The following is a 20,964-nucleotide window of genomic DNA, read 5'->3' as shown; positions in this document are numbered from 1 at the left end:
TACGGTTGCATGTCAGACTTTCTCGGAGAAAGGTTTTGAAAGTTAGAACATTGTAAGGCACTCTTATGGAAATATTGCAGGGAATATTGGTACATTCGTCCCATATGTAGAAAAAACCTTTCCTTTGTTTCCATCGATCGCGTGGAACAGTTAAGACCGTGTTCTTACGGTTGCATGTCAGACTTTCTCGGAGAAAGGTTTTGAAAGTGAGAACATTGTAAGGCACTCTTATGGAAATATTGAAGGAAATATTGGTACATTCGTCTCATATGTAGAAAAAACCTTTCCTTTGTTTCCATCGATCGCGTGGAACAGTTAAGACTGCCACAGAAAACAAATGGGAAACGTTTTGGACGATAGCAAAACCGTTATTAGAAAAAAAAATGTAAGACTGCCGTCGGGTGGTCTGCAGGTATATTTATTGTTATATTGTAAACTTCCACTACATGAAAAAACTGCAATAAGGGAGTAATTACTCATTGGCATCCACCCAAGCGCAGCCTTACGGCTACAAAGGAAAGCTATACTACACCTTTCTCAGAAACTTCGTAGTGAAAGAAAAACTCTTCCTGGTCCGGGGTTCGAATCCGGGACCACAGCTTCACCAGAGCAGTCGCTCTACCAATTGCGCTAACCGGGGCGGCAAGCTTATGGTAGGGCGAGACCGAATTGATCAATAACTCGAAGTGGGAACTGTGTTGGTCAAATGTTTAGGTTAATCCCCCAACGTTCGTAAACGGTTTCCCGTTCAAGCTTCTGTCCAGAATTGCTTAGAATTCACAATACTACTCAGTGAAGAGGCTTGCGCTAAGCGAGAACGGCATTTCAGGCACAGGGAAGGTACTTTTCTCAGGTGTCATTGAGTTAGAATACGAAAAACATGTGAAATCAACCAACAGAAAGAAAGAGCTGGGCTGTCGGCTTTTTAAATGTGGTAAGTTCCCGACCATTTTATACCTGTGAATGGCATTCAAATCCATCTTATGCAGGAGTCTGTTGATAAATCGTCATAAACTCCTTTTTTTTTTTTTCACGCATCCATGCGGAAGAGAGGCACCTTGCAGAAATTTTAACAAGTTGTTATCAGAGAACCTGCAAGCTTCCGTTATATTCTCTATCAGTGCCTTTCATCCACTTATTCCCTTTAATCTTCAATAATTCAGGCCCCACTTGCAAATGCTGACATTCTTTTCGCGACACCATAGCTGCCTGTGTTAACAGGAAAACCGGCATATTTACAAGTAAGCAAAAGAAGCGAGTGTCCACTTTGTCCCTTAACCAGTGCTCCAGTAAACTAAAACCAACCAGAAGACAGAAATTGAAACTCGCTACGCTGGTCAAGAAACACGTGAAAGTACTGCCAAGCTGCAATTAAGTTTTTGTAATACTCGCTATCTGCGAGAATGTTCTTAAGACAAAAAGGGGGAACTGGGGACTGCATAAGCACTTTTCCTTTATAGATTCTTTCTAAACGAGAGACATTGTGCTTCATCACAGCTTCCTGTTCTTTTCCTTCTATCTGCAACGAAGGAATGCGCCTTCATTAAAAAGAAGGCTAATTGAAGCACCCGACGTACGAAATGACCCAAGCGGAGGAAACCGTCCCGCCTCCGTGGAGAAAGTTGGGCAGCGCTACTCAGTTGATTGCGGCAACGTCACGGGAGCGCGCCGTGCATTCGTGAACGGCATGGCTACCAGCTAATCTCCCCTTGCCTCGGTGGACAAATGACGTCCGGTCCCCCATAATCATAAGGGACTCAATGTGACTAACAATGCACCTGCGACGGCTGTCATCATCATATCGTTAGGCGCACTGGCCAACTTTGTCTTCGTGTTCCTTTCGGCGATGGCGTAAGTTTACGCTGTAATTATCTTCATCAGCCGCGTTCTTTTTACTTCTGCTCTTCCTTTTGAGACCTGACAGAAACTAAACTACTTAACGTTAAGAGAAACAAGCGTAGGAAGGAAGGCCTCCCCTCTCTTTTTTTTTTTTTTCATCTCGGCCTCTCGTTGAATTAGGTTTAACCAACGCTTCTTTATTTACCCTTTTTTTTCGGCGGAAGGCTTCGCATTAAATGCAGCATTAAGTAATCATTCCACGCGTCTGGGAGGAGTCACAAGCTGATATTATATCTTGTTTTTATGCAATGCACCCTGAGTCATTAGACCGCGAAATGCTTGGTTTTTCTCGTGGTGAAAGGTTAGCATGAGAAAAATGAAGACAAAGCGAATGCATAAAAGGTAGCAGCAATTGATCAAGAAAGTCTTTCCTTGCGAAGTCTGTATAATTAAGATGCCTTCCATGCGACAGGAAATAAACTTAAGAAAAAAGAGCCTACAAGTGTCTACAAGAGTTCGTTCGACTGCCGTGCCAAATAAAGGCGCGTATCTTGTTTTTCTTAGGTGCGAGCAATGTTTTGAGATGATGATTTAGAATAAAACTTTCTAATTGTCCAGCAATGCGCATATAACAATGCTCATGTAAAGTCTATGGTTTAAAGCGCGTGCACCAGTTGCTTAAGATGCGTTCTAGTTTCACACACAGGAAGACAAATGAACTGAACATTTATTTTGTACAGAAATCCTAAGCTGACATCCAGTGTGTGGTTTGTTTTTGTGCGCAAAGATTTGATGAAACTACCCAATACCAAACACCATAGTGCACATAACGCCATTATCATACGTACAGTGCATGCGTAGTTGATGTGAATATGTTTTTGTAGCAAAAACTACTCTAGGCTAGCAGAAACACATTTCGCGGTGCCAGTGCAAAGAGCACTACTGCGCATGCGCCGTTACCATGGCCACCAGTACCATGGCAACAAAGCCGGCGCAGTGGCTCAATGGGTGTGGCACTAGTCTGCTGACTCGAAAGACGTGGGTTCAATCCTAACCACAGCGGTCGAATTTCGATGTAGGCGTAATTCTAGAGGCGCGTGTACTGTGTGATGTCAGTGCATGTTAAAGACCCCAGGTGGTCCAAATAATCCTCAGCCCTCCACTAAGACGTCCTTCATAGCCTGAGTCGCTTTGGTGCGTTACACCTCCATAAACCATAAATCAGTATCATGGCAACCATGGCTTCGCAGCCGCTGCGCCACACTGCCCATGCGCAGAGTTCCGCCGCGCAGCTTGGATATAGGCCTGCAGCGATGCGCTCGCTCCTCAGACGCGAACCATGGAAGAAGGAGAGCGGCCGTGCTCGTCACGGCAGCAGTACACGCTGTCTGAAATTGAGTCTTCCGAACCAGAAGTCGTCACATGGCACATGGCTGGCCGAGAGCGTGAAAACGACGCGAGAAAGGCTAAGTGGGCGGCCGAGACGCCCGAACAACGAGAGGAACGTCTCGCGGAGAGACGCCGCCAAGCTGGTGAACGACGGCGTGTCGCTACCGAAACGTCAGTAGACGAAACTACTTTCGCTAGGTATATCCTGGCCTAGCTGACCTAAGCCACTGCCAATTTTGTATAGAGTTTGCTTTGCGGGACACAGCCCAACTTTTGTTAGTTCGAATTTCAGGCCAAATAAAGGCGCGTATCTTGATTTCCCACATTTGTCATTTCCTCCATGAGAACAGCTGAGAAATTTGCTACTGATTGGATGCTCCATTTTTCTGAGTAAGTTTATTACTGCCACATCCACATGAACAGTCTAAACAAGCATTACGGAAATGAATTCAATTCCTACAAACTCTAGCGATTTTATCACAAGATAAATAACTGAACAAACGTAAAAATAATCGGGCATGTTAAGGCGAACAGAGCACTTCACAAAGTATCTTTCACCCATTTCCTTCGATTCAGTACGGAGTGAAAAAGAAAAGCAGAAAATGAAATGATTTGGAACTTTGTCACCGTGAAGCCTGATATTCCACTTTCCCTTCATGCCTTATTTTCATATCGACAGTGCTCCCCAAGAGGAGTTCTCCTGCCGCGTTGGCGTCCTCAGAATTTACATGGGAGCTTTCTCAATTCGAACAAAGCGCGAGCGACTGGCGCGTTCTCATTGTCATCAGCTATCAGGAATCCTCCTTCTGCTTTGAACATTAGCGAGTTGGAGCCAGTACTGCTTTAAGCGAAGCGACGTTTTGTACGCTTCATTTGTACCTGCAAAATCGTTCCGTGAACCGAAGACAATGTACAAGCGGAGCGACTGTAGCTTCCGTGCATCTGCGACTCCGTTTCCTTTTTGTTTACGTCGGGAAAAATTTTTTTTTCAAATTCCGAGCCACCGAAAAAAGCCACATTATGATCCGAGAGCAAAAGCAGGTAATCATCGAATACGTCCAATTTAGCAATAATATATGCATATATTTATACTCATAAACACAAATTAGCAAGAAGGCGCTGAGAGCAGCAACTTTCAACAGCCAGGCTCTTCTAAGTGCAGGATAGGGAACTGGCGGAAAACTAAATCACATGACTGACTTAAAACCCGGGAATTAGAGCATGACTTGCCGGAAACGTTGCGAAATCGGATTCTTTTGGGAGCCAAATCAAGTTCGCAGAATTTCTGCCTAGAGAATGCTTGTAAAAAGTGATTTTAAAGATACCTTGTCTCCTTGACAGGCGATAGCTAAACCTGATTAAATTGAACAGTTATCATTAGCAAGAAAGTAGGCGCAGTGAAATTACATCCGCGTTTGTCTATAAGATGAGCAAATTTTTTGTAACCCTTTCATAACAGCGTGCTGCATTTAACTTGTGCTCAAGTTTTTGTAAATACAATTATATGGCGTCCGTGGACCTACAAAGTAATTTCCAACATACTATTTAATGTATACACGAAAATCTGCAGGCCAAATAACATACCACATTCTCACGTTGGTGCTCTTTGGATTTAATTCAATAATGCACTTTATTACCGACACTCACTTCGGTAAAGCACCAACTGTACATGATTTCGGTATGCGTGGCAGCACTCGTATGAAATAAGACGACAGTTTGGTGAGCATGAAAACGGTTTTTATGTTCTTGACCTAGAAACAACTGCTAGCGAACAATTCACCCGTTGGAGGATCCACAAGCTCCCAAAGAAATGACAGCCTTTTGTCTAGAAAATTCGCGTGAGAAACGAAGTTGTGTGATATGTTTATTGTAAAACCTCCTTAATTTGACCCCCGTCCATTCGTAAAACAATATACGAAATTCGAATACCCCGTCCGGGCCTGTCAACCATTCTACGGCGTGAAACTCTCGTGAGTGCGAAAGAAATTTCACCATGTTTCGGTCAATTAGGACAAGAGCTGGCATGTTCAAAGGCCGCTGGAGATAGGTTGATGATGATGGTGAGTGAGTAACTCAGAGATGTGGCCACCATAGCCCGAGTGGCGCTGCTATCGAATCGAAAAGTAAAGGCGCCGTACTTCTCGCAATAAGGTTTTTGGTTTAATGGGGTTTAATGTCCCGAATCAACTAAGGCTATGAGGGACGCCGTAGTGAAGGGCTCCGGAAATTTCGACCACCTGGGGTTCTTTAACGTGCAAAGACATCGCACAGGACACGGGCCTCTAGAATTTCGCCTTCATCGAAATTCGGCCGCCGCGGTCGGGATCGAACCCGCGTCTTTGGGGTCAGCAGGCGAGCATCGTAACCTCTGAGCCACCGCGGCAGGTTTCTCGCAATAAGAGAAGGTAAGACGGGACGCTTGTCAGTTTTGTTCTGTGGTCCGGAATTTTCTTCTTTCTTTTAGTATCGTGTGCATCTCCGACCGTACTGTCAGCTTTCTTCGTATTATCCGATAGCCTGTAATCGTTTTACATTACGCTGGGTGCATGTACACAAAATGGCCTTTTTAATGCGGCTGTATTAGAGTGGGTGTATGTGTATGCGTGTGCATGGAAAGCTGCTAGATGCCCTTGTTTTTGAAGAGGACAGGTGTTCGCTTGTGGGACAGCGTGCGAACACTGCACCGTTAGCTGGAACGGAGAAATGTAGCCGTTGTCACCTAAATTTCTCGGTTGTATGCACCTAATCAACGGTTGTATGTCTTTTTCAAGAAACAACGGTATTTGGACGTCCGACACTTTTTCGTGGATATTTCACCCCCAATAATTCGACCTTCTATTAGTAGGGGCATTTTTCCTTGTCCTGTGAAATTTGAATCAGCGGGGTTTTACTCTACTGAGTTTGCTAGCGTGTCGGGCTTAAATCGATTGATATAGACTGGCTATGACTGGAAAAACACTGCCCACAATTTTAGTGAAGGCTAGCGAAAGGCTGCGCCTTTGCTTTTCCGTTTTAATATTGCCTCATATAAGCGACCATTAAAATTCCGTCGATTTTTGTGCCATTTAGTTTTCAGACGGCCTGCTATATCAGGCTTAGTTCATACTTCAGAAGAACGGTACCTTATTATAAGGCAGTCAGAGTCGAGCTATTCTGTAGCTATAATGAGACAATGCAGGAGGGCTTTGTAGGGCTTACCGCATAAGAAAACCGTTATCCCGGATTCTCCGATGGAGCCTCAGATGAAGGACAAAGTTAGAGATCACCGCCCTAAACACAGTTATTCTACTACACTTCGTAGTTAAAATTACGTAGCAAAACTTAAGCCATTAGAAGACGGCAGCAGTCTCAAGTGCTGTCCAGTTTTTTCCGCAACACCTCAATGTGTGTCTTCATTTCCCTGCAGACGATCACCAATATGTTACCGCCATAAATAGAGGATGCTTGAATAACTTATCCTTTAAGCGCCTACTAGTCACCAATTTGTTAAATTCGGCGCGATCTGAAATGCTGTATACTCGACGCAAGGTAAAAAGTTCTAGTTCAATTGCTGAATCAACCCAGTAAAGGAAACCGGTGGTGAAGGAAAAATTAAGCTAACTTCCATGTTGTCCATAAGACCAACCCTTCGATGGTCGCCCTCAGGGCGGCGCTACAGAGTCCTTCGAGCTGCTAGAATGTGGTCGGTTGCAGTGAAAATTATAAACTTGGTTTGCAATTTTACGAGCTGGTCACATTTCCTAACACCATGAACCGCATTTGCACTGTTCACCTTGTTCGAATTTTTTTTTATTGGCGGGAGGAGCGTCTATTTTAGCATCAGGATGAAATATCATGAAAATCTTGAGCCTTGATAAATAATATTTATTAGACTGTTGTTTGACAACAGTGACATAAACAATTCATGTGTATGAAGCAGATAGTAGTTCTTCTCAGGTTCACTGACAATAGACCAAGTGGAGAAAGAAAAATTTTGATGCATAAGTTTGCGTGGCAAATATTTTCAACAGCGTAAATTTAAACGGAAGGTAGAACAACAGGATAACCTCAAATTTTCCGTTTGGAATGCACAGTTTTTCACGTGGGCTCAGGAGACTCGAAAAACATCCGACCTAATCATCGCTATATTTTCTCTTTTTCAGCGACAGATCTTGGCCCCAAGTACCGGGTTACCTCAGATGGCGACCTGTGCGTGTTCGGGGCCACCGACGTGTCAGACGCCCGACATCGTTACCGCTGTCACGTCCGACACCGGCTGACGGGGGACATCCGGCCTAGCGTCAGCGCTGGCAGCCTCTTCGTCACCGGTAAGCTTGTTGCCTTTATCTTTCTAAGGTCCATTCTATCTCTTCCTCTCACTGCACGTCTATATCATTGCCTTAAAGCTGATGCCAAATAGAAAATCTGTCGGCACTGCAATTTTAATCTCCTTCTTTAATTGGGGCAGCAGACATGCTGTTTCTGGATTCATCAAAGCGACTTCCCGAGCAGTCGGTTTAACACTGGGGCGGTAAATTCACGGGGCTAACCTAAGACATCTAACACAATTGGAAGCATTTATAGTATTTGACATATTGGCGAAAGCAGCTTGCTTCTCTGAGCAGCAGACAATTTAGATCACCCTTGTTATCTTTAAAGCAATGCATAGTCATGAGTTTTTTATCTTCGTGTAAAACGTAAGAGATTCTAGAAGTATGGTATCACACTTACATCAACTCAGTGAATGGACGTACAAGAGAAAAGACAGAGTTTCCTTCTCAGTGGCAAGATTTTCAGGCCTATGAATCGGCTAAGCTGATCCTATGGCTTTCAACTGCCTGAACTGCATCGCATCTGCATCTCTGTGCCACCACAAGTTCACCAGAATACAGCTAAGACATGCTAACTGGCAGGTTGGTTGACGAATATTCAATAGTTAACTTTTTAGCTATTACTGTTAGGCTCCTTATTTACTGAGAGGCGTGTTGCCCGTCCTCAATAACATCCATATCGGTTTTCACCGTCCATTTTATGGCGAGAGCCTGTACACGGAGCTGGCCCGGTACCTTCGTTTAATCGTATTAAGTATAGTTTGGTAGGTAAGTACATCCACCGGAGTCAAAAGAAAACATTCGACAGAAGTCTGTCTAGTTGGGAAATTTAATGTTAGGAGAAGGTAAGTGACGCCAACCAAGTAAAATACAGAAAAAACACGACGTTTCGGGACCGGATCGGCTCCTTCTTCACGGTGTGACTACGGGCGAGCGCAGCTTGGCTTTTTAACCCCTGCGTGGAGCACCTCCGGGTCAATGGCCGCAGCCCATGGACGTAGGATGAGGGGAGTGTCCCAAGGGAACGATTAACATTCTCTCGTGTTTGCTGAATGTGCCACGACTCGAGTAGAAGCCTCCTGTATTTTACTTAGTTGGCGTCACTTACCTTCTCCTAACATCCACCGGAGTGTCTTCCGATGGATGTACCTCCGGGCACCGTCCGGGCCTGAAGGCTGCCCGGAAGTAGCCCTGATCCGCTGAAGTTCCGTTCCTTAGGAGCGCTGGGTGTGCTGACCAACTACGAATTGCGATTCTACGTCAGCACTGAGCTACTACCGCCTCCGAGTCAGATTTGTGACAAACAACGGCTCTCGCCGAATCTTTTACCTAAGCCATAGCTTAGTTTCTCTGATAATTTTTTCCTTTCACTGCTTCGTGGGCTTCTTCTGGGTGGAGGTCTTGCGGGAAATGGAGGCAGGTGGTTGACGGTGGGTGCCTCCTGCCGCAGAGGAATGAAGTTTTCAAAAAACAATATATGTCATGAATGAAGCTGGGACAACGCTCAGTGCATCGCGTGTGTTCGAACAGCCATGAAGCGTATCTCGGCCGCAGAAGCTTCTGGCGCTCTCTTTAAGCTGCTGCGTTCCTTATTTCGACTCCACTCACTCACCAACTCACAAACATCCTCAGTGAGCTTCCTCCACTGTGCTTTGGACATGGTTAGCTAGCGAGGAAGAGGATTGCAGTGTCCGCACTCTTGCGCAAGTTCCCCACCTCAGTGAGACGGAGAAAAGCCGTGTTCAGACCCGTCATCGAGACCGTACGGAGACTGCACAAACCGAAAGGATGTCATTCAACGCTCAAGAGAACGGATGAGCCTGCCAGTAGGAACGCGATAAACGGTCTCGCCTCGTTGAAGCAAAAGCCCGCATCTATTTCCTTGCCTGGCGGCGAAGCACAACTGTCCCTTCCCTTGTCTCGCTGGCAGGTGACGGAGAGAACGAAGGCTCGGTGAGGTGGAACGCGCGAGGCAGCGTACGCAGAAGCAAGAACTTGACAAAAGCACGTACACCACGCACGCTTGACTCTTCGGGCTTCGCGTAGAGAGAAAGCCTTCTCACACTGACGCTTCTGAGAACAGGCCAAACTGGTGAGGCTCTGCGCTGCCCTCCCGTCGCCTGTCACCCAGAGTCACTGGGGCGGAAAAACTCTTCCGCTCGTTCGGAAATCACTGACTCCTCGGGTCCGAAAAGGAAGTTAAAAAATGAAAAGGAAAAGCTTCGTTCACGCTCTATCCTGGCCTTGACGATGAAAGGCGCCACTCACACAAGCACCGCGCTTGCGTGCGGTGCCGAGGCAGCAGTGCAGCGCTTGCAGCAGCAAGCGGCTAGAAGCAGCAATTCGCCTCTCCCTGCTCGACTCTGGAGCAGAGAAGGGTTTTGGGGAGAGCTCCGTGCAGTGAAATTAAGGGCTGCTGTCCTAAATTACGGGGCTCAATGGGTCGTAACCGGTGAGTTTAGGAGCCGGGAGTCTGCTCTGCAATAAGTTCGAAAACAAGAAAAAGAAAGCTATGGCCCTGCGGCTTCCATTCGCCTTCGTAACCAACCCTTTGTGGGGCTTTGCTTTTTCACTAGGGAGTTGTATACTTTTTCTTTCTTTTATCGGGCAGGCTTTGCATTTTTTCCCCATGCTAAACAAATGGATGTAGCGTTGCTAGCATCGGCCGCCCGCATGTTACTGAAATGCGCTTGTTTTCGTGTTGCTCTAGAAGGCAATATGGCTATTAACGTCTTTTCTGCTCCTATTCTGTTTCGTTATTTTATAAGTGCCCACAATGGGCTACTGTGCTTGTTGCTCAAGCCTTTGCAATATATGCCCGCATCTTAACGGCCGGGCGGGGAGAGTACGTAAGAGTTAAAATGCCATCTCATGTGGGCGTTGCAGCCTTTTCGAAGGTTGATATGTAAGTGCAACGCTGTACATACGCAAAAGATTTTCTAGTTTCATAGCACGAAAAAAAAAAGTTCGGTTTAGTCGGCCATATTTCTTAGATTAATAGTTTGTTTATTATAAAAGTAATCCTCTTTCAACATTCATCATTTTTTTCTTATAAAATATAACAGCATGCCGTAAAACCTGCTTTACTTATAGAGCACAATAAATCGCTAGCGCATGATCACCAGGTGTTTTTCTGGACACTCATGAAATGCTGAGCACGTCAAGTATGCGTCGATTTCTTTTTCGCGTCAGCGTTGCTCTGTTATTGGTTTAGTCGGGCGTTGTAGCTGCGCTGGTGGTCTGAAATCTAAATAAATTCATATCTGTTTTAAGAAGAACAACGAACATAGACAAAGACCACTCACACGGGTTGTGTTCAGTAGGCTTTCTCTTTTTTGTTTTGTTTTCAACTGCGATGCGTATTATAGAAGCAGGGAGCGGCAAAGGCGTAATGAATGAAAACTGATTGCCCGCATAAAGCTTGCTGCAAGGAGGCAAAAGCGTTTAATTTAGAACTCATTCTTTGCGCGGCGCTGAGCTCGACGTACGCCTTCCAGGAGCGAACCTGCAGCCCGTGTTGCCACAGCTAGGCCTAACGCGATTACAGCCACGCGACAAATTTGCGAACAGCAATAAGCCGGGGCAATCACTGGCTCGACGTCTTGTGAAACGAGTTTCCGCGCACGGCCCGTCATCCGATGCGGGTCTTGTCTTGGGCGCACCGCGACCTTTCCCTACACCTTGTTAAGGGCTAAGTGGCCTTTCAGACATTTCATAACTCGGTAATTGAACGCGCGCTAAGTGCAGCTTTTAGCCTCGGGAAACCAATCTCGGGCACTCTTCGTTGTTTCGAAAGCATTTGTTTCTTCGTGCAAAACGTGTAACTTGTAGTGTACTCCGTAATGTTCACAGTCGATGCCATTAGTGCCGTGGTTGAAACGAGCAGAGCTTGTGTTAAATCTCTTTTTCGAGCCCACTTCTGAAGCGCCTGTAATCGGCTTCCCGAGAGTTAAACTGTTTCTCCACGTATAAGCTAATGCTGCCGAAAATTTGTAAGCTGGGCGTTGGAACGCTAATTGATACTGTAGTTAAGTAATCACTGTCAATTTTATTGGAAGCAATTCCAGATCACCCCGAAGGCCAGTTGGGCAACGCGTTGCGCGTTACTGGACATTGATCTAAAAAGCTATAGATTTCTACCACAGTAAAAAAAATATCGTTCTCCCAAAATAAATTTTGTTTAAATAAAAGAATTAACTAGGCAAATAGCCTTGCAGGAGTTCACACGATTAAGCAATTATGCCCTTCGTCACAACCGCAGCAAAAAAAAAAACAGCGGCTAATATAACAGCCCACGCTGTTTCCACAGCAGAAATCCGTAAAAAGATATAAACTTAAAAAGTCCTGTATTATGTAGCATTGCTTAACGCGCAATTATTGGCAGCCTCCATGCGGGTTGTGTGCATTGTTTTGGTCCGCTGATCCAGGGTCGCAGGGGTCTTTCAGCATGCCAAAATCCGCCACTTAATGTACTATGTCTCCGATCAGGTGCTGCCTAGAATATGCAGATACATAATTTGCATTTCCTTAAATATAAAGAGCCTGTACATAATTGCCAGGAAGCAGAAACTGGCAGCTCATGGTCTTTTCTTTATCTGAGCCCCTATCTCGTGTCGTGTTCCCGTTTATGCTTTTAACTGGTACTGGAGACAACCGTACAAAATCCGTCACCTTAACAAAATGAAACCTAACTGTTGCCTGCGGCTAAGCCTCGCTGGATGAGCCAGCATTTGTAACGCCAGTGTATAGATGGAATGATCTCGTGTACACCGGCAGTGTCATTCGAAGTTTTGGCTGAGTGGCTCTGGTACTCTGATGCCGCAGACAAGCTTTGTGTTCACCCGTCGAAGTTTGCAAAAGCTGGAGAGGAAGATTTGAGATGTGCCAGTGTTTGGGGGTCCTTTAAAAAAAGCCGTAATGTGCTGAAACCTAATTTCATGCCTTCCTCAATGCCATTTTCAAAGAGTAAAGATGTAGGTACTGCACGCAAAACTACATAATCAAAATAGCCTGACAGAAATCGGTGTCACCCACACAGCACCAGCTATTGAAATGCCCAAGTTGGCGTTACCAAACTCCAAATTTACCAAAAGTTGGCGTTACCATTGTAATGAGGCCCAAACTAAGAAAAACATACCAAGTGATTGTCGACACGTTATGAATGTTTTTGTTGGAGTATTTATTGCCACATTTTGCAGAGCCAAGTACTCCGGCTCCAGTGTATGCGACCGCACCGAGAATGCTGATTTGTTATGCGAACAATCTCCTGCGATCCAGTTAGCAAGCTAGTTCTATTTAAAAGGGACCGGCTAAAAGGAAAAAAAAAACTACACGCATTACCTAACTGCCGCATAATTATGCCGCATGTAAGTAAGACTGAATGTCCTGACGACTTGAGATTGCCATCGGTTCTTTTGACTATAAAGCAGAGTCTCCAGTTTATTCTTCCTCTATCTCATCACGCCGTCCGCTTATAACGAAGCGCCCAAAAACAAAACAGCAATCAAATCAGCGCTTCACGAGTCCCCATTTGCATGCGTGGAAAAGCGCGAACTTCTAAGCGACTAGGAGTAGATATCTTTTGAAGTCACTGTAATGAATTCTCTAGAGAGGTTGTGTGCCTAATGCGAGCAGGCGGTCCCTATACACAATTTGCATTGCGTACGTAAGGTTTCCACGTCACAAAAGGCGGGAAGCGAATCTGATCCACGAAATCAGAGGTGATTTCAAAACTTATACGTCTAAGCGTTCACACGTTAAATTCATCCATAGCATTCTGACGTGTGTGCTTTTGTATATGGAATAAAAGATCCAGCACTGCTTACCTTCCATTAATTATACATGACTGAATTAATCTTTTTTACCTTTAGCAGAAAGTGCCCAATATTCAGATCATTAGGGACCTGATCCATCTTTCTGCTCGAGTAATAATTTTCACTGTGTTGAATAAAATTGCGTGAGTAACGACTGGGGCGTAAGCGTTAAGAGTACTACGTCAGGGTAATCTACGGTGCGTCATAAATATTGCTCAACGAAGTGGCGCGAATGCAGGTAATGAGCAGTACATACCCACCCCGGAAAAGCATCCTTGCATAACATTACGTAGTCTCTTTCTTTAGGTATATTACGCATTCGCTGGAACACTGCTCAGCATTAAATGAACAAATTATCTCAGACCGCAGGATTTCTTCTAAGTGCTTTTTCATGTTGAGCCTGTTTTATGCTAGGTGCCTTACAGTTTCTGGAACTACTTTCTTGACTAGAAGGAAAATTGATATTGGAGTCAGGAACAAAATTAGGCAAGTCTGAGCGTGCTATGGCTGTGCTCCCTTAATTAATCCCTCACTCTAAATTTTTCTTAAACACTTAACAGAGTATGGCTGTCGCTTAATTAATTTTTACTTGAAGAAACATGCAGCCTTACGAGACAAAAACTGTAAATCACTCGGCGGTCACTTAAGCCTTACTATAAAGCTATATTTCATTGTAAAGTAATGGCGCCAAAATGGCGGTGTGTGTGTGCGTGTGTGCGTGCGTGCGTGTGCGCGTGTGCGTGTGCGTGTGTGTCTGTGTCTGTGTGCGTGTGCGCGTGCGTGTGCGCATGCGTGTGCGCGTGCGCTTGCGCGTGTGTGCGTGTGTGCGTGTGTGTGTGTGTGTGCGCGCGTGCGCGCGTGTGTGCGTGTGCGTGTGCGCGCGCGTGCGTGCGTGCGTGCGTGCGTGCGTGCGTGCGTGTGTGCGTGTGTGCGTGTGTGTGCGTGCGTGTGTGTGTGTGTGTGTGTGCGTGTGCGTGTGTGTGTGCGTGTGCGTGTGCGTGTGCGTGTGCGTGTGCGTGTGTGTGTGTGTGTGTGTGTGTAAGCGCGCGCGCCTCTTGGTGTCACTCGAAGTCATAACAGCCTCAGAAATGTAAAAAATGTTAATGAACAGCAAGATAAGGCCCCAATCAGCACTACAGTGCTGCCTTTTTTCTGTTCGCTGCCATGAACGAGACTAGCGCTCACATAAACAGCTGAATATACACTGATTAGGCTGAAGCTATCCACATCGCTTTGATTTATCACTCAAATAACTTTAAGCTGGTCGCCATAAGCAATATTAAAGATACCAGCAGTGGTAATAAACGGCATGAGCTTTCGTAGCAATGCATGCTGCACATGAACAGCATCATTCGAAAGCCAAACAAAAGAGCACTCCTGGTTCATGTGAATACCGCTAGCTGTCAACTATCACTCATTGTAATGGCACAAATATTAACTAAAATGTTCGCACTAATTTTCACAACCTCCACCCGGGCCAGGTGACGAATGCCTATTATGGCAGATAGCGATGAATTTGACTTGCAACAAGGGGTGTGCGAATATTCGAAATTTTCGAATACAATTCGAATATTATATTTTTAGTATTCGAATTCGATTCGAAATCCAAGTATTCGTGCTGTTTCGACTATTCGATCCGGAGCGAATATTCGGATTTGACCGATATTCTATTGCGAGCACCGGTGTTCATTTCGGCCCGCAAGTCTTATCAACATAGACATACCAACATGGCGGCACCCAGAGCCATGCGTAACGTTGGGCCATGCCGTAGCTGACTGTGCTAGTGAGCTTCCTTGTGGCATTGCCTGCGAAGCTGGTATAGTCAAAGCTGTGCACCAAATACCTCGCAATACCTGTCACTTCAATGCCAAATGAGAGGGCATTTTCTGTGGCTGGAGAAGTCGTTTCAGCTCGAAGGGAACGATTGCGGCCTGACCATGTGGAGCAGCTGGTTTTCCTTCACGACAACCTTTAATGTTCATCCCAGCGACGTGCTTTTGTGCTTATGGCAAGCTAGCTGTAATCAATGCTATGTACTAGTCATTTTCTGTGATATTTCCACTCCTCTAGAAGTATATTCTAGATTTTTACACATTTTGTGCAGCCACACACACCTTTTGTGTTCATTTACTCATTTATAGGTGAACTGTGATGTTCTTGGATGCTCAAATAAATGTTTCGTAGTGATTAAATGCGTCGTCCCTGATTATTTCATATTCGATTCGATATTCGGAACTAAGTATTCGTATTCAATTCGTATTCGAAAAATTTGATATTCGCACACCCCTACTTGTAACACGTCGACATTGAAGCCACTGAGATTTCCGCTCTGGAGTAAATAAATACACGCTCATGTAGACTACGCACTTAGCACAATCATTCAATGTACTTTCTTTTTGACAGATGGCTAGGCGAGTCGATTTTCAGCAACACTTGGTCTGCAGTTCTTAAACTGAGCTCCTACCAAAACATGAGCGCTCCAGCTCATATTAAGCGCGTCAGCAAAAGTTGCAGAAAAAGGAGCAGTCATTTTTCAGAGAACTCTAATTCTGCGTATGCAAGAACGTCAAGGCACCGTTCCCCGGTGACAGCAGACAGCAAGCATTGAATTTCACGGTTGAATAAATTGTTTAAATTGATGCATAGGTAAGGTATGTTGATAATGTTAAATAAGAACAGTGTCAGCTTTCGTAATTCCCGCCCACATCCGGTAAATTATCTTCTCTTCAACGTAGTCTTTAGTTCCATTGCACCAAAATAGGAAGGTTGACATGACAGAAGGTCTGAGCGCGTCCAAGACAAAAAAAAATAATTAAAACATTCAATTCTCCACCGCGCATTTATGATTCAGCAAAGAAGCTTGAATCGCGATTTTGTTTTCTGAATTCAAAGACCATACGAAGGCAAGCAAAGCAGGGAAAACTAAGACTCGCCGAATTTGACGTTTAAGTAGCTGAATTTTTGCTCTCTCCGTTTTTCATGGAACGCAGACAAGGAATCTGCCGTACTTCATTTGACCCCAGAATGAACGTAGTCACGAACTAATGGCTAAGAGCGAACAAAAAGACAGAGATGGGAAGAAGAGAACAATGCGAATCCTCCTGGCTGATTGATGTATTTATTAATTTATTTATTACTGCAGGCAATAAAGCGTAAATATTGAGAAAGAGTTGGTTGTTGTGAGCCTTCGCACCACAGGAAAAAGAATGGAAGGCTGACAACTCCTCCTCATCACTCAGGACACGAGTGTACACTTGGGCCATAAGTTTTGGTTGTTTTTGTTAACTTAAGTTCATACTGACAGCTGTGAAGGCAAGGGAAGTGTCTCTCGTAAAAGGCTAAAAGTAAGTGTTCGTGCCTTTCTCTTTTGAGAGAAAGTGCACATACCTGAAAACATGGTTCTGCGCAGTAATCTCTTATCTTTGCATCGGAATTTAAAGTACTCATTTGAATGCATAAACAAAGAGCAGGCTGCTCAGTCCGTTGTTGCCAGCTGATCCCAAATGCCGGTCCGGCACACTGGTGACAGCAAGTTTATAAGAACACAAACACCACCTCCACCTATCCGGATCTTGCTCCCCCCCCTTCCGTCTCCATCTATACTGGGGACGATAGGGATGCTGTTTTCGTTTTCTGAGCAGTGTTTCATGGGATGATTTATCCCCATGTTACTTTCTGAAGCTTACGACAGAACTTGCAAATTTCGGTTCGGTTCGCGTATGCGAAGTGCTCCTTTCCAGACAGATTTAACCTGCACCCTCTAAACAGAAAGGAATAAAAAGAGAGTGAACTGTCCTTTAGTGCACTCCCTTTTACAAAACGGGATGCCTCGTTTTTTCTTCCACGCGTATTCGTGGTTAGAGTGTGCCGTTAAAGCCTCTCATATGTTAAGGATTTCTCTTCATCAAAAACGCTTCGAAGGCAGTCCTGCTTTGCATGGCGGGCACAAGCGTCACCGTATATGTGCAGGGTTTTTAACGCACTGCAGATTATAATTATAACGGTGATACGATGGCTTTGAAACCACCGGCGAGAGATTCCCATGTGTGTGCGTCCGCCTTCGCAGAGCCCAACGGCAAGCTAGCACCTCGGATCCTGAAGGGTCAGGCGTCGGTGGAGGCTGCGCTGGGCGAGGACGCCGAAATGCCGTGCTTGGCCCGCGGTCATCCGGCGCCCAGCACCCGCTGGTTCCGGCGCTCGCCCCGGGGAACCCTGAGCCCCGTGCGGTCGGGCTCGCTGCACCTGCCGGGGGCCCTATTGCTGCGCGCGGTCAGGGAGTCCGACCAGGGCCGCTACACCTGCCTCGCTAACAACAGCGTCGGCGAGGACCGCACCGACACCGAGCTGCTCGTCAGGCGTAAGTCTAGCTGCGGTACGGGGGTGTTCTTCGGCGGACTCTCCTCGTGTACATTTTGTACACGAGCGAGGGTAGCTTATTAATAAAAAGATAAAGCAATTACACCAGCTGCTAAAAAAAAGCAATTGCAGGTTCCTAGAGTTAGGATGTAAATAAAAATGATTCTGCAGAAGCTCATCTTGAAAAAAATATTTACTTAAAAGAGACATATAACCAACAGCAGTCATGGCCTAAACTCTCTAACAGGCTCATATGCGGCGTTCGTTAATTCCAAGATTATTAAAATGTATGGCGTCGTGACTTTCTTTTATGATTCTCGGCTTTGGGTACGAATTTTGTTTCTCTTTTTTGCCAGTTTACATTGCTACGCCTGGGATTCTTCGAAACGCTACTGTACTTTTAATATATTCTATTTTTATTTTGTTGCTCTAAGAATCTTACTTCGTAGTAAATGTGTGAATTAATATTTTCTTGACTACCAGTCGGTAACAAGCGACTGTATACTGAGAGTGCTGTAAGGGTTGCTTCTTCGAGTGGCCCTCGAGTGAATGGCAACCGCTTAAGCTTACCTGATCCCGAAAGCCTTGACTGATACTGATCCCATTTTCGCTGTACTGCCCAGAGGCAACGACTTTCCAAATCAGAAGAGACGCCCTCGACTTCTAAAAGGTTGTGAATATTGCTTCCGGTAGTTGTATTCCTGATCCTAATCCTTGCTTTTAGCACTTGCCCTCATATGCAGTGTACCACATAGATAACGTTAAGTAGCCGTGAGGGCAAGAAAACAAAACAGCACATTTGCAAAGTAGTGTGAAAGATGGGCGTCAGATGGGTCGATTAACAGAAAATAGACAGAAAGGGTCAAGTAGAGTGCTGCGTAAATATCTAGGCAGTTATTGCAGGCTGCTCTCACATAATCACATTCGTTATCTGTGGGAGTGGAGCCGAGAGATGGACTCGAAGAATACCTTAAGGGCAGTATATACGGAGAGTACTGTTTCTATTGTGTCCCGACTGGAGTATGCAGGTTCGCAATACGTAGACACAATTTTCTTTGTGTTGTCGAATGATGGCGCGCCGCTTGTTCTTGATATGATTGCATAATCAGTAGCTCAGCACATAGGAAGGCGGCAAATGTATTTCCCGAAGAAAGGTACACATTTGAACGGCAGACTCAGGCACTGAAATATTGGAGGCGGCTTGTATGAATTCATGTATGGCTATATTGTCATTTCTATTTTTTTTTATTTATACGTAAATGCGCGATATTAAAATTTGTCCTTTCAGGACTTTTTATGCACAACCCAGAAGAACTCCACCAAACCGGATTTTCCCCGTAGCTTATATGAACAGGCAGATATTAAGTGATGGAATTATAGCCTTCAGACCCTAATTAGCCAAGCTCAATTATTAAACGTTTTAACGAAACAGTTAGCTTGAATATTAGATAGAAAGCATATACACCACCGTAATCGTAGATTATATCATGTGGTAGTCATTTTTTTTTGTGCGCAGGTTCGTGTTACGATATTACGCACTCAAACCAATGATAATTGGCAGTAAACACTTGCTGGAAAGGCTCAGTTACAAGGTGTCGGTGTCCTACCTTACATTCACAGGAAGGGAAGGAGGAAGATGAAAGGAAACATGAAAGAAGAGCTTAGTTAAAAATTAGTAGTGTTGGGTTCAGGAATTATTACTATATTTACACATTATCGGCACGGATGACAACACGCCTTGCGTTAGCTGCAGAGGTGACGACACTACGGAGCGCGCGCTCGGGGCATGCACTGCATTCAACGCCAACGAAGAATCGCTGTGCTGCGCAATAGAACGTCTCTATCCTCGTTTGCTCTCATTGGACGATGGCAGTAAAGATCGTCAGATCTAACGGCCTACCAGGCACTGTTGCGTATTTTGGCAGCGTCGTGCTTGCGCTATTGGCTGGGGCTCTTTGTTATAAAGTCCTAACCTCGCTTCTGTTCCAACGCACTGAAAATCAATGAGCCTCAAATTTTAGAAGAAAATTTTGGCACCGTGACGCCTAAAAGAGCTTAAATACGTAAGCATGCAAACCAGCGCGTGCGAGCTTATAAAAAAGCTTCCTGGAAACTCCTTCTTCAAAATGAATAGCAAATATAGGGTGGAACAATAGAACATAATAAAAAGCCACCGTTGTTGCCGGCCCTAATGAAACGTACCACAAAACGCGCACTCCAAAACAAGGACGCTTCCAATTAGAAAAACTTGCACTCAGACAATATTCACTCCGCAACATAAACCTAAAGGCAGAAGTCTGATAAGTTGCACTGAACAGCCATTACCAGACCTTAATTCAAAAGGACAACAATATTGCCCTGGGATAAAGCGTTGTGCAACACGGGTGAAAATGAGATACAGATACACTACATTTTGGATCCCTATGCGGAAGGAAATCACTTCGGCGAAGCTGAACACAGACTTCTTGCTTTATTTGCCCTTTTTTCCCCCTTTAATTCCGGCGAAAACGCAGATTCCAGCGCTTTTTGGTGGAGCGCGATACGTAACTTACTAACGAGTAAGAGCGCTCCGCCCGCTTGGCTCGTTTATCTCTGTGCCGCAGTTTCTAATTATTCTCACGGGAACCATTAATTTGAGACAGAGAGAGAGGGCGGCCGGCACGGCCCAAGCGGGGCTTTAAACTGCGCTTTGCGCACCCACTCGCGGAAATGTCACCACAGCGCGGATCGTTTATAACGGAGGCCATTCGTTGCGCTCCGATAGCCATTCCAATCGACAGTTCCGCATTGCCAAGCTGTTTCCTTCCAAGGACTGGCGCGGTATTTTCGCTCTTATTTCTTTTGTTCGCTTTCGACCGGCTTCTTTTGTGTATCTGGGATGCGTCGCAGGGCGAAAGTTATTGCGATTGCTCAAGCAGGAATAGTCTCGTAGCAGAGAGGAAGTTTGGGGGATGGGGCGTATTTTACGACAGGCAACAGTATGTACAGCCGCGCAAGGAGAAATACAATGTAAAACTTGCAACTTCGTCTGTAAAAGACAAAGAGATGATCTCCTGTTGTAAAAAAAAAACGTCATCAGTTCAAATCCTTAACTCTGACTAAACAATGGCCTGGTGTTGTTCCTTTTTTATGTCTAGGAAGGGGGGGGGGGGGGGGGGGTAGGCCTACGTGCATGAATTTGTTTTTTTATGCCTGCGTGGTTACTTGCATTTATGTGCGTGTGCGCGTGCCTGCGTGCGTGCATGCACGGTCACCAA

The 20,964-nt window shown here is 45.2% G+C and overlaps 1 protein-coding gene across 1 annotated transcript in view; it reads left to right on the top strand.

Annotated features, from left to right (window-relative positions):
- The window catches only part of LOC149371621 (cell adhesion molecule Dscam1-like), a 398,608-nt gene that overhangs the window by 253,119 nt on the left and 124,525 nt on the right, over positions 1–20,964 (top strand). The window contains exons 4-5 of the mRNA XM_089565877.1: positions 7,371–7,535; positions 17,418–17,708. Coding sequence (XP_089422003.1) covers positions 7,371–7,535; positions 17,418–17,708 — 456 coding nt within the window. The remainder of the gene's footprint in view (positions 1–7,370; positions 7,536–17,417; positions 17,709–20,964) is intronic.

This window comes from Amblyomma mixtum, chromosome 1 (assembly GCF_055824585.1).
Source record: "Amblyomma mixtum isolate Tamu chromosome 1, ASM5582458v1, whole genome shotgun sequence".
Classification (NCBI taxonomy): Eukaryota; Metazoa; Arthropoda; class Arachnida; order Ixodida; family Ixodidae; genus Amblyomma; species Amblyomma mixtum.
Note: the sequence above shows the minus strand (reverse complement) of the source record. Positions and strands in the feature narration are given on the sequence as shown.